The sequence below is a fragment of the Diplotaxodon limnothrissa genome, linkage group LG12 (genome assembly GCF_057381915.1).
Source record: "Diplotaxodon limnothrissa isolate DT_005_m linkage group LG12, D_limnothrissa_male_GT1.1, whole genome shotgun sequence".
Taxonomy (NCBI): Eukaryota; Metazoa; Chordata; class Actinopteri; order Cichliformes; family Cichlidae; genus Diplotaxodon; species Diplotaxodon limnothrissa.
In genome coordinates, this window is record NC_140607.1 from 32,837,509 (window position 1) to 32,852,636 (window position 15,128).

At 37.9% G+C, this 15,128-nt stretch overlaps 1 protein-coding gene across 1 annotated transcript in view; it reads right to left on the minus strand.

The window, feature by feature from the left end:
* Positions 1 to 15,128, minus strand: part of ksr2 (kinase suppressor of ras 2) — a 110,958-nt gene that overhangs the window by 65,773 nt on the left and 30,057 nt on the right. The window contains exon 5 of the mRNA XM_085368713.1: positions 13,802 to 14,303. Within this exon, the coding sequence (XP_085224839.1) occupies positions 13,802 to 14,303 (502 nt within the window). The remainder of the gene's footprint in view (positions 1 to 13,801; positions 14,304 to 15,128) is intronic.

Here is a 15,128-nt window from a genome sequence, read left to right on the forward strand (position 1 = left end):
ATAAACCAAGAACTATATATATCAATAATAAAACTACATGGCTCTAAAAAATACTAAACTCAAGCAACTACATAACATAAACACTTAAATCCAAAAGAACGAAACATTACCAAAAACAAAATTCAAAATACAGGATCAGAGAGCTTGGAGCATGACAATTTCTGTAAAAGTATTTTAAATGTAATAATTTAATTTGCAAGAATATTTGACCTCTTTTAAATGTAACTAATTAATTTCTGCACTATTCTCAGTCCAGTTTGTCATTTCCTCTTAATGTGGGTACAAGGAAACACATCAATTTAAAAGTTTTAATGCAATTTCAACCCTTGGTTTTCCACTGCACCTTTCCATAATGTAAGCCACTTAACTTCAATATTATAAAATAATCTCAAAATCCAATAGCGCATGATGTTGGCCTGACTTCATAAATAATAAATGAATTAATAAAGAGTGTAGGTTTTCTGTCAATGAAGTTCCATTCTATGAATATCATTCTGACTTTAAATCCATTAAATTGCAACCACACCAGAGGAGATCATAATGTTTTGGCTCAGGTAATACAATTGAGGTTCACGCAGTTGTATAACCTGAGCCTGACCTGAATATCAGTTTGAAAGAAAGATTATATTTGAGCCCTCTGCAGGGGTTATTTGTTCACAGAGCTGGTGGTGCCGCAAAAGGGAGCTTAAATGTCCAACTCAGCTGCTCTGGACATTAAAAAATCCTACCAGTTTACCAGAATAGAGTCTGTGAAATGCCCAGTATAGAAGCCAGGGTAGAATATAACAGTTACGTGAGTGAGTGAGTGAGTGAGTGAGTGAGTGAGTAGTACATGTCTTTTCTCCTGCATGCCTTACCTAGGTGGCATCTTCATGTACATTAGGCTTTCTAGATCTCATCTCTGCCGTTACCCAAGGTAGTGTGCAACAAGTGAGAAAGGACAACTTTGGACACATCCCCTCCTAATTCTCATAACATTTTCAGGAGTTCATGAATGAAAAAAGCTTTTAATGTTCAACACTTGATCATCACAACTATACTGCAGTTTCCTTTGAACTGCAGATAGAACTCAACCCAATAAAACATTATTTTGTGACAGGATTGGTACATGTTATGGATGGCTGAAAAATAACACATTGACAGCGGTTCAAAAGGGAACCATAATGAAAGGGGTGAAGAGAGAAAGAAAAGGAAACAGAGAACGAAAGGGGAAAGGAAAGGGGAGCGAAATATATGGTGTGTACACCAGTTCAGTGAAAGCAAACAGCTAAATTAGTCATGGAAAGGATGCAAATTTGCTTCCCCTGAGTGTTGCATGGTAGAATTACCCTGAGAGAAGCAGAGGGTGAATCATGCCAACCCCCGGCACCATGTGATTTATTAGCAAACATCCAATTCAATAAGAAAGTGCTTAACATTCAAAAAGCTGTGGAAGTCTCATAAGGTGGCATTAACTATAGGATATTACCATTTCTACTGGCAGTGGGAAGGCAAGACAAGAGACATTGGAAAAAACAAACACACCCACTTTCCAGAGTGATCTTAGTATGACGCGCCAAGTGGGACTGTGACAGACGAACAACTCACTTGGCCTTTTCCACGCACGAATGTTACTACTCATTAACATAGACAACGAGGTTCATTAATTGACACTCCAGCCCAAAGAGCCTCTCTGCTTTGAAAGGGCATGGAGAGGGGGGGGAGAGAGGGAGAGGGGGGATGCTGTAAAATAACTGTGAGGAGAGGAAGAGAGATAGACAGGGTGCTACATAAGCAAAATGAAATTGCTGTTGCACTCCTGCATAGAAATTAAAGTTTAAGTGGTCCTGGATATCCGGCACACTTATGTTTTCTAAGTAAAACTATTAACAAGTCTCAAAGAACTCTCAAAAAAGTATTCCACGAGCACGTACATTTACGTGGTGAGATATAAACAATTTCTTTCAGGAGGTGTTTTGTAAGAAAGTGTATTTTCCTCTCAACTGGTACTTTCATTGTTTACCAAAGGATTTGCAGACATGAATAATTAGAACCCTAGACAAAAAAAACCAACATAATTTGGCAAAAAGTAAGAAACTAATTTTTAAAAGTGTTTTGTAATCTCTCAAGTCTCTCTCAATGCTCCCAAGACACTATCTTTTCAAAAAAAAAAAAACCCTGTCAGAGCAGGAACCCAAGAACTCTTACAGAATCTCAGAAACTTTTTATATGTATTTCACAAACAGTAAGGGAGATAAATAAGAATAAATAAGAATAAGTCATTTGCTCTTGGACCCAAAATAATTCCTGTTCTGGCCTTAATGATTGAAACAACACTATTAAAGTGCTCAAACATCGGCATCAAGACTGTTGAAACCTTCATACAGTAGAAGCAAAATACTTTAGTCGACTTACTCAATAGCTGAAAAAGACTTTTAAAAAAGCTCAAGCAAAACTGTAATGATCTTCACATAACATTTTAGCAGAAATTTAGGTCAGGCTCTAATAACAGCTCATGGTCATACACTCGACAACAAACTTTGTTAGGTACAACGACCTCCTGAACTTCAAATCAAGTATCAGAATAGGTAAGAGGTTTATTTCAGTTACTTTGAACGTGGTGTGCTTGACGTGCTGCTCTGAGTAGCTGCTCTGAGTAGCTACTCAGTAGCTGAGTAGAAGCCGCTGAGGTTGTGGGATTTGTCCACACAACTGTCATACTGGTCGCTGAACCTAAAGAACAAAAACAGACTTCAAGATATAGTTACAATGTATCGTAAAATCGCACATGTGAACCTGAATGATCTTCCTCATCTGTACAAGGCTGACACCTTGAAGAAGGTCCATTGTTTCTGGCTTTCCTAGGCACCCTTATAAAAAAACAAACAAACAAACAAACAAACAAAAAAACCTTTTCCTTCCACCTTGTTGCAGATACTTGTATGCCAATGCACAGGACAGACTCAAAAGCTCATTTGTCCCAACTTCCAAAGTTACTTGAATAACTCATTATGTTCTCAATATTAATGTTGTTTTTTGGTCTATATTTACCACTTGTTTATTGCATTTTGCTTGATGTGTGTGTGATCTGGCTGTATAAAGAATTCCTCCTTGACAGATATCCTTGAACCATCTCTAGGGTTTACAGAGAATGGTCTAAAAAAGCGAAAGCATCCAGTGAGCAGCAGTACTCTGGGCAAAAATGTGTCTGTTGATGCCAGACACTAGGGAGAAATGGTCAAACTGCTTCAAGCTGATAGGTAGGCGACAGCAAATCAACTAGCCACTTAATGTAAAACCAAGGTTTGCAGAAGAGGATCTGTGAATGCACGACACATGGGGCTACAGCAGTAGAATATCACATGAGTTCAGCTAACAGCAGGAAACTAGGCTACAATTCATAATAATCAAAACTGGACAATACACATGGGAAAAAATTGATGAGTCTCAATTTCTGCTGCAAAATTCATATGGTAGGTTCAATATTTGTGTGTGTGTATCTATCCTGCCTTGCTCAAGCTGCTGATGGTGGAGTATTGTTGTGGGAGATGTTTTCTTGGCACACTTTGGGACCCTTAATGCCAACAGAACACTGGTTAAATGCCAGAGTCTTCAGGAATATTGTTATAGACCAGTTCCATCATTTTATGACCACAGTGGACCCAACCAATGTACCACATCACAAAGCTTAAATCATCTCTGAGTCATTTCACTATATTGAATAGTGACAATTTAGTTTACTGTAGTCAAATGGCCTCTACAGTCACTAGATGTCAGTCCAGTAAAGCAGCGGTCCCCAACCACTTTTGCGCCACAGACCATTTTATGTCCGAGAATATTTTCACAGATCAGCCTTTAAGGTGTCGCGGATTAATGCAACAAAGTAAAACTACCAAAAAAAGAAGATTTATTCATAACACACGGGAAAAGACCCAAGGAAACCGAGTTAACGATAAAACACGATAACAAAATAACGATACAAACCCTGAAAACCATAAATTTCACACCGAAGCCTCAACTCTCGTGACCCAGTACCAAATGATTCACGGACCGGTACCGGTCCATGGGCCGGGGGGTGGGGTCTGCTGCAGCAACACACCTTTGGAAACAGGAGACTGGCATCATGGATGCACAGCCAAAAACATATCAATCAACTCTGTGATGTTAACATACCAGTATGGATGAAAATCTCTGAGAACTGTTTACTGTGACTTGTTGAATCTCTGTCACAAAGAACTGAGCAGTTCTGAAGGCAAAAAAGGGTATTTTCCCACATTCCCCCTTTTATCCAGTATCTCTTTGTAATAAATGCAAAGATACTATAAAATATAATCTATATTATCTTTAAATCATTATTATTTGATAGCGGTAACAATTTAGGTGTCTCAATTTAACAGTGACAACAAGAAGATCCAGGTAAAAGACATTAAATAGTGATTAGAACACTTGAGATGTGTGTGTGTAAGCATCACCTACAATGTTTGTGGAAGTCTGTGTTTTCAGTCAGGTCAGTAGAAACTGATTGTAAAAACCAGCTCTCACATTTCAAAGTCAGATTTGTATATGAAGGGGCAAATGATGGAGTCATTAAAAATGATTACCTAGCTGACAAGATGTTAAGTATGCTAACACGAAAAATGTAATTATCTATGTCTGTCTCTCAAGGATATATGTGCACGACGAGGCCGATTGAAAAAGAAAATTCAGAAACTTCTGGTGAGCCACTCTTTTTGATATGTAATTTAAAATTGATTTTGATGCTGCACATATTCAATCATGTCACGTAAGGTTAACAGTGGTTTGATGGCAATTTACCAGCAACACTAGGAGTCATTTCAGTTATCACAGCAAAACAAACAGTAATATTGCCACTGTATTGATACAGCGGTGCTCTTTAACCCTCTCCGTGGAAAATTCTGTCTTGAAAAATGGGTTTCCAAGCTGCATGTGTTGACATCAAGTACACATTATTTGACACAGGCAGCATATTATGGTTTCTACAACCCCAAAGCTAAAAAAAAAAAAAAAAAAGAAGTTAGGGCATGAAGAACAATGTCAATAAAAACAGAATGAAATGATTTACAAACCTCATAAACTCATATTTTAAACATAAAGGAACACAGAATACATTAAATGTTTAAACTGAGACATTTTACTCTTTCATTAAAAATATTAGCACATATTGAATTTGAAGAGAGCAATACGTCTCAAACAACACATTGGGGCCCTCAGGCTGCACTGCATAAAAATGGGCACGGTTCTGTCATGGAAATCAGTGGATAGGCTCAGGAGCTCTTCCAAAAATCACCACTGCTGAAAGTTATATACAGGTTTTACAGCAACATATGCTTTAATCCAGATAGTAGGGGGAAGGCCTTGCATAACATATACTATATGTCTTGCATGTTTCAGCAAGACAATGCTAAACCACATACTACATCTATTACAACAGCATGGCTTAATAGTGGAAGGGTCCACATGCTAAAATGGTCTGCTTGCAGTCCAAACCTTTTACCAAATTAAAACTGTTTGCACATCACAAAACAAAAAATACAGCAAAGAAGACTCAGGACTGAGCAGTGAAAATTCTCTATCAGTAAAGAATGGGATAATATTCCTTTCGCAAAAGTCCACTGGTCTCTTCATATCCCAGATGTTCAAACAATCTGAAAGAACAGAGGATGCTACATAGGTGTAAATATGGCCATGACCCAACTTTTTGCAGATGTGTTACTTCCATTGATTTCAAAATGTCTTGCTGGACTGTCTCACTGACATAAAATTGTGGATGCTGTTACATTTTTTAAATGTGAATCAGTGAAAAACAGAAGGGGTACTCTATTCAGACCTTCTGAACTTCACTCTGGAAAATTCCCAAACATCCTTGCAAGGGTGTGAGGCTGCTTTTTCACAGCTGTTTCACATTTGAAAAACAAAGAAATGCTGTTTAATATAAATTGTGAAGGATAAGAAGTTTCTCTCCTCTGCTTACTTCACTTCATCCACCCTTGCTTATTGGAATAGCCTCTTGTCCACAGTTTGTTCAAAATGTGGCAGCTCGACTCCTGACAGCCACAGGCAAACAATACAATATTTTGGCCCTTTTACACTGGCTCCCAGTGTGTTTTTGAATAGATTTTAACATTTTTAAGTGACTAAATGGGTTAGCATCTCCCTATCATTCTGATCTTTTAACCAAGTGTGCTCCTTTAAATTAGGACCTTACATCTTCAAAACTATTTTTTTGAACATAGAACATGGGTTTATGAGATATGCAAATCATTGCATTGTTCAGTTTTTATTTACATTTTACACAAGTCCCAAAGTTTTTAAACTGGTAATGTATCTAGCTGGGAGGTTAATTCATTTTGTATTTTGATCATTTATTTATTTATGTCATGTCTAAAGCAAGAAACTTGCAAGGAAACATCTGCTCGTGATGATAAAAAGCAGCATAACAAATGAAAATTAATATTAGCACTGTATTCTTCTACTCTATATGCATATTTATTGTACACTGTTGTACATAGTGTACACTGAATGACTCCGACAAATTTCAAACTAATTACTTCCCTAATTCCCCTAAACTTGGCACCATCCCTGGACTCAGCATATTTTTTTATGCTAAGAATAAACTCATTAATTATTGGAGAGGGAATACCTTTTGCTACTTTGTAGTCATCACAAATTAATATAGAAGAGAAAAAAAAGCTGTAAACAGGAGAGTTTACTGTAAAACTAATATATCTACTTGAACTCTTCTTGCTTCGGGCGATTGTTTTCAGCTTGAACAACTGTTTTGGTTTGCTCACTAAGATATCTGTTTTCAAAAAGTGAAACAAATGCAAAAAATGTTTTAGGGCTAAATATGATGTCAATGTAGATCTGAACTTTTTCACGGTAATAGAAAGGTCACTTCTTTTTAAGTACCATGCTTATCATGCATTAACTGTCATGATTATTCTACTTGTTAAATTCATGCCTGAAGATCTATTTGTACATTACACTGATAAAACAGAGCCGTAGCCGTAGATACAAAAGAAGAAAAGGTATCTGTTCAACATCTGTCTCCAAAGATGTGAAGAGACATTACATGATTTTCATTGTGTCTTCATTTTCCATTAAAACAGTGTTTCTCAAATGGGAGTAACATACAGTCTATTTGGGCTGCTGGTACCACTCAGCACCCCCTATTTTATGATAAATACTGAAAAAAAATCAAACATACATAGTCCTAAAATATTCAAACTTTAATTTGTTCAACCAGTCCCTGGTTTCAATTCAACTCTTAGGTCTCATAATCTGTCATTTACTAAAAAACCTCGAAGAAGAAAAACATGAGCAAGTCACTTTTTAGTATTTAATCACCACAGTAATTGAATTTTCATTCAAACGAAGCAGCAATACAGGTGAAAATACAAAGAAGTAATCCACATCTGTGTCCTTTTCTCTACCCTGTGCCTGGAAAAGAGTTTGATCGCTCAGTTACCTCCCTGCCGTAGACTGTGACAAAATTAGTTTGAAACATGGGCTTTTGCTTCACTGCAGATCTGATACAAAATCTTTGGGCACCTGACTGAAGGTCAGACAGACCGAAACGTAATTTAATTAATACTCTAGCAGTAAGCGAGACAGTGTGTGGGAGTTCCATTTGATTGCTTTTATGAAGTGCAACTTATCGGAAAGACTTATTTAAATGCAACTACAATGTCATCTTAGTGTCACTGCATGATGCCAAAAGACTGGTTTGAACTGAATTTAGTGATGTATTTTAAACATTTTCAATGCAGCATTTAATTGGGGGGTTTTTTGTGCTTGTTTGTTTGTTTTTTTTAAATAAATAATATAAAGGCTTTTTTTTCTCAAAAAAGCTTTAGTAGTTGGAGGAAGTTCTTTGTATTCACAGAACAATTATTAAATGTCTTTTATTTGCATAATGAAATTATTACCTTAATTAAGACGTGTTTCTATTTAGCTTGATATCATTTACACATTAACACATCTGCCTGTTTTTGATACACACTTTTTCATTTTGTGGCTTCCTTTTGCAAAACAAAAGTCTCTTCTTGGAGACAACAGCTGCAGCCATATTTAAACATTGTTGTTTGTCCATGAACGGCACACATTTTTTGATCTAATGGCCTATTAGCTGAAAAACTGTCTGCGGAATGCAAAAGTGTTGAATCTGTTAAAATGCAAAACACTTATTTTCCATCCTTAATTCTTCTTGGAAGGTAATGTTTATATCACTGTTGAGCCATACCTCTTAGCAAAACGATTCTCTGTAATGTTAATGAGTTGGTTTTCTAATAATTCTGTTTTTTAAGCTGCCAAAAATGACCTTATTACCAGTTGAAAACGCCTACAAGTAAAGGCAGTGAGCAGCTAGCAAGCTATCTGCATCAAGAGACACAGGACAAAATCACTTCTACACAAGACTGAATATATTTGGACTAGCACTTGACAGGTGGTGAGAAAGAAGACTCCAATTTCCCCAAAAGGAGAAAGTTTCCCTCTCTCATGCATTATGACTTGCAAAATTGGCAGCGGTTTCATTCCAGGGTGAGAGTTTCTTGAATTCATAGATACACATCGGTAAGGAGGCAATTTGCTCATTATTTCTATGGAGGGATAGAAACCATCCTGTGGTTCACTGCAAGCTGAAAGGAAAACACATTATCACACAGACAAACACATTAAACCAAGAAGGACAAAGCTATCAAGCAGAAGACGAGCGTCCACACCAGCAGACCACAGTATTTGCTGAGCTTTTCGATGAAAAAAAGCATTCGGAATCAATTTTCAAGCCATGATTGCAAAAATGTCAGTATCTCAAACCTATCGTGTGAAAAAATAAAAAACGTAGAAATGGAGGCTAATATACATTAGAAAGGATATGAAGATGCTTCGAAAGCCAACTTTAGAGAACGTGTACAATGCAAAAACATTTCTAAATGATTTTAGATGATATATATGCCAAAAAAGAATAACACTAAACATATCTTGAAATTGAAAGCACTCAGATATTAATATAACTTTGCTTTCACACTGTGATGACGACAACACACCATGAACATGAGTGGAAAAATGCTGAAAGCCGAATATGATTACTTTCCATTCATATCCATGTTTTATCTCCTTTTTAAAATCTTTATCTCTGAGTTAATGGTTATAGTTGATTGCATCCAAGATAAAAAATTAAAAAAAAGATAGCAAGAGGAACTCTTCACATTTTCACACATTGAAACCCCCCTTATCTATCATATCGTATCTGTCAAAACCAAACTCGAGTTTTCTTTCAACAAAGTATGGGGGGGGCAGTCTTGCACATTCAGCTGCACTGTCTTTGTGCAGTGATAATCAGAAATTAGATAATGAGAAATTAGCCCATATCTCATTAAGATAAAGGGAGAATAATGTCTCTTGGGGTCAGAGGGTAATCCCTGCCTATTGCGTCCTGGCCACATTGCCAGGCAATTAAGCACAAGAAAATGAGAACCCAAGGAGCACTATGCACTTATTAAAATCCTAGTAACAGGGGGCAATGTGGGAAGTATGGAAAGAGCATAGCAAAAAGCTTTTTATTTAGCTTAAAAAAAAACCAAAAAAACTTGTGTGATATTTTACGTATTTTTATCAAGGTTTTTCCCTCTGGTGGAATATTTGTAAGATTCTCATCTTCCCAAATCTTTAAGTGAAAAACCACATGACGAATCGTGATGCAGCATTTAAGAAATAATCAAACTGTATGATTCAGTCTTCAGTCTCCTTTGCATCAAGGAAGAGAAAAACAAACTGACACCTACTACTTCCTTGCACAGACATAAAAGAAACAAGAGACGCCAGAGACGAAAAACCAACCTGATGCTTGCCAGCACCATTCTGCATCCAATTATGATGTATTAGGAGAGGTACTAAGCTATCAGAGAAGCCAGCAAATCTGCCCTGTCTCAATGAGTTGCAACATTTCCAGGCATACATTTTCCATTGATTAGAGTGGCTCAATTCACAGTCTGCAGTTTATCACTGCTTTGGGACCGGTAATCAATTCTCTAATGCCGTTTGAGCCTATTCACTGGAGCTATGATCCAGTCGTCACCAAGCAGATACACACATACACACAGCCATGCCCACTGATATTGTGGATGTAGCCCTGTGTACATCCAGGCCCACACCACATATAACCCAGATGGCCATCATAAAAGCAGAGGACAGCTCTAAAATATTAACTTACCAAGTGTAGCAGTGATGGGGCACTGTCATCTAATGGTATTATCAAAATGAGTGCAGCTCTCCTGAGGCAGACTCTGGTTCCTGATTACCAAGCAGTGGTGGACCCTGTTTGTGACCAAATCTGATCAGCATAGCACCAGACATAGGGAAGGCCAGTCAGGAACTCAGCCCGAAGGCCCCTTATCTCTACCGACAGGCCGGTGGTCCTTTATAGGCAATGATGTCCTCCCAGGAATTAATCTGATTGGGGTCTGGTGGAAGATTAAGTTCCAGTAAAACTGCTAAAGGAAAGGTATGGTCCTAACCTCCCTTCTAAGCCATTCCTTTCTTGGATCAGAATGAATTACATTTTGAGACTTTGTACAGAGCAGAGGGAGGACAGGACTGCATCTCTGAATGTTTGCTTCAGGCAGGGCTTCAACTGAAATTAACTGACCACCGCTACCTTAGACTATTATCACTGAGATCATTTTTACACTGAAACAATTTGGTGAAATAGAAGCCATGAAGCTTCAAACCTAAATTAAAACAAAGCCTTACCTAATTCTGCATTTGATCCATCATCATCTGCCTTGCAAACAAAATATAATATTAACATTCCTCTCCTGGTACTGATTAAATCCCTAAAACCCTATCACAGGTTTTCACATTTGTGAAAATAAATACTTTTAAATGGCTTAGATGTAACACTGCCCCTCTGCCTTTATCAGTTTAAGTAGATGTGTGAATATGCAACATTATCAATTCTTTTATCTCCTATGGTATCATACAGCTTCAAATTTTGACTGTCTATAAAACAGCATAATATAGTTTTGAAACCCATATCATTTGTATCTGTGAATTATATCTGACAATCAAGAAATCATTGAAATAGGACCAAGTGAAGTAGACTAAAAGATACTCAAAAGCCAGACATTATGGCGGGGTCAAAGGAAATTCAGGAAGAAATGAGAGATACAATAATTTACAGCAATTCTGCAAAGATGAGTGGGCCAAAATTCCTCCACAGCGCTGTAAAAGACTCATTGTCAGTTCTTGCAAACAAAGGGCCATGTAGGTTTGGATTTATTTCCCCCCTTACTAAATAAACGTCTTCATTTAGAAACTGCATTTTGTGTTTACTCGTGTTATCTTTGTATAATATTTACATTTGTTTGATTATCTGAAACATTTAAGTCTGACAAACATACAAAAAAAAATACTGAAAACACTTCAGGTGCCATATAATGACACATGTAGGATCTTGGTCAGACTTTCAAGATAGACAGCTGCAATCCATATGTTTTTGACTAGTAAGCTTAGTATATAGGTTTGGATGCGCCAACTGTGACTTCACCACAGCCTCATAAGCATTTAAACTGGCGCACAGGGCACACTGGACTCTTCCCCTGAATGATAGGTGTTGCTACTCGGAAACAAAAAATAGCAGCAGAAGAAGTCAACACAAAGCAAAGCAAGTCATAGACTCATATTGCTTCATGAAGGTAACAAAAATCAAGAAGTGCATGACAAACCAAAACAACACCAAAATGCAGTGTGCACCAGCTGCAAGTGTATACTAGGTGTAAAGTCCCTTCTTTTCATGCTGTGCTGAAAACTGTTGTGTAAAAGTTTCAATTACCGTATTTTCCGCACTATAAGGCGCACTTAAAATCCTTTAATTTTCTCAACAACAAAAGATCGACAGTGCACCTTATAATCCGGTGAGCCTTATGTATGAATTCTATGCTTACAGACCTCGAACCGATTTTATGTGGTACACATTCTGTCAAAAAATGTTTTAGTATGACTTTGGGAAGTTACGAAGCTGCACCGCTTGATGGATTGTCGGAGCATTACGGCTCCATAGTCAAGAGCCTCGCAGAGTAATCTGGGTCCAAAACTCAGTCTGCTTCAGGTCCCAAAGTTAAACGAGCAGTGGCATCACTGAGAGTTAAATACTGTCTAAATTATTTCATCTTTAATAAAATGATCAGTGTTGCTGCTTTACCAGGTGTAACAATGAAGTTTAACATCCAGGCATCCATGAAAACAGAATTTATTAAATTTAACGGAGTTAGAAGTTAGCAGAAAGTTAACTCGCTAGTTTCCATACAGCAAAATCTCCAGTGTTAAATTAACACTGGAGAGTGTCTATATGGGTCCACACCTCTGAGTGTTAAATACAACACTGTTGAGTGTTAAATTAACACTTTTGACAGTGTTATATGTTTAAAAGTAACCTAGTCAGTTTTGAGGATTAGCAAAGACTAACACTGAGCAGTGCTGATTTTCTAACACTGGAATATTTCTAACATTTTGAGTTATTTTCCAGTGTTAGAAAATCAGCACTGCTCAGTGTTAGTCTTTGCTAATCTTCAAAACTGACTAGGTTACTTTTAAACATATAACACTGTCAAAAGTGTTAATTTAACACTCAACAGTGTTGTATTTAACACTCAGAGGTGTGGACCCATATAGACACTCTCCAGTGTTAATTTAACACTGGAGATTTTGCTGTGCACCTAAACATGATCTGACTGAGAGATTTCTGAAAAAATTAAAACGTACAGCTCTGCTATCACTTCCAACATAAATGAAGACAGAAAACTAAACAGCAGTGATGTTTGTAGGGTTACTGAAATTGGACTAGCTGGTATATAATGATGTGCTACATGATCGCTCGCACACAGCTATGTTAGCATAACATAAACAGTGAAGCTGGAGGAATAATGCTAACTTTTTTCCACTCAATAAAAGTTAACGTGAGGGTTCCCGATGGTCAGGAACAAATGCAATCGCATGGCAGGATGCTGTAAACGGACCAAACTTCAGTCAAGAGAACAAGTGAGATAATCCATCCACAATACGAGGTTAGTCATTAATATACTGCAACAACATGGGAATATAGCAGCTGCGAGAGAATTCAACATTAATGAATCAATGGTACGGAAGTGGAGGGAGCAAGAAGAATGAGTTGAGTAAAATTTGACTTATCTGACTGTTTTGTTTCGCTTAATGTGCCTTATAATGCGGTGCGCCTTATGTATGAAAACAGTGCGTCTTCTAATCCAGTGCGCCTTATGGTCCGAAAAATACAGTGATTCATTCCATAAATGTGGTAATAATAACTCATAAAGGAATTGCCTATTTGTGTTTTAATCACAGATGGTTACATTTTGTTATTGTCTTTATGTTGTTTCTGCTACTTTCTTATTTTTATTAGGGTAAACTATAGTGTCTAAAGTAAAGTCACAGGCAAAAATTATATATTTAATAATACTTTCATTCAGTGGATTAACTTGACATAAATCAGCCCTTAATTGTTTATTGTTTAGTCACAGAATTCTTTAAATGATATTTAATCCTTGGTTCTAATGCCCAAAACTTCCATATAGAGGCTCATTTGCAAACATTCCAAAAAAACACTTTGGAATACATTAATAACATTTAATTTGTTTTTTCCCATGGTTTGGGAATGATAAACGTAAATACCAACTTCTGAAGCCTAGAAGTAAAATAACCTCTGTATTCACTCAAAAACACACACAGTGCTCCAAAATGGCTGCCACTATTTGCCATTAAAAATTCAGAGAAGCACAAAACTTACTTTGGTGTCTGTGTGTCATCCAAGCGGTTCCCCAGCTGGAACTCATGGGATTTGCTGCGGTGCAGAGCGGTGAAGCCTGGCAAAAGATGGATAAGTTTGCGGCTTGGCGGAGGTGGTGTTCCTGGGGCCTTCACCTTATTCCTTCGCCGCATGGGAGGAGTGCCAGGTGGGGTCATGGTGTTGACCACCAAATGAGTCCGAGGAGGGGTGTGACCAAAATGCCTCTGGCGGGGTGATGGGGGCAGGGAGCGATGACCAGAGTCCAAGGGAGGGAAGAGCCCTGAAGAGGGGCTGTCGACAGTGAGTCGATCGGCATACAAAGGGGGGGCCAGGGCCTGTGGGCTGTGGCACATGTGCTGGTTGTACTTGGACTGGACTTTGGGGCTTTGAGAGAGCTGGAACCGAATCCACTGACTGGCCTCTGGCTGGCACACCGGAGTGTTTTCTTTGCCAGATTCTGATGTGGGCCACTGAATGGACCAGTCCTGTTTGGTCTGGCTCCCTGTTGAAAGTCCACAAAGACAGAGACAAACATCTGGTTGTAACATGTTGCTAAAATACATTTTTCACAATTTTACAAAAATAACAAAATAACATATTTTAGCTGCACGTAGTGGTTTCAACTCATGCAAATAGTTTTGGTTTCGTTTGTCCAGGTGTGGAGATATCCGTCTACAATTCAATATCCACCTACAGTACTGTACGAAAGTCTTGAGCCGTCCCTCAATTCTTTATTTTTTGCTGGGAAAAAGTGGAATAGGTGCAGTGATTCATTGACTCATCCAACAACGAACATCAAAAGATATAAGGCAAAAACAGAGTTTGTACAAATAAAACAAGCTTCATGTTCATTCTTCAACCCAGCCTGAACTCTCTTAAGCAGTTAGTCTTCAGGAATAGTTCTCCAGGCTTCTTGAAGGACATTCAAAGCTCTTCTGTGGATGGTGACTGCTTTTTGCTCCACTCTCACACTTCTTCAGTAATGTTGAGCTCTGGGCTCTGGAGAGGCCAATCCATGTCTGATAATGTTCCATTGTGTGTATTTCTATCCAGGTATGCTTTTACTGCTTCGGCAGTATGTTTGGGATCACTGTTATGATGAAAAATAAAGCTGATATATAACAGCTCTAAGGCCATGTTCAGAAGGTACTGCATGTTGGCTCAAAATCTGAATGTACTTTCCGCATTCATAATTCCAAAAAACATTAAATACACCACTGGCTGAAACGCAGCCCCAAACCATGACAGAGTCTCCAACATGTTTATAGACGGCTGTAGACACTCACTCTTGTACCTCTTTCTTGACTCGCTCTGTACCTCTAACAAT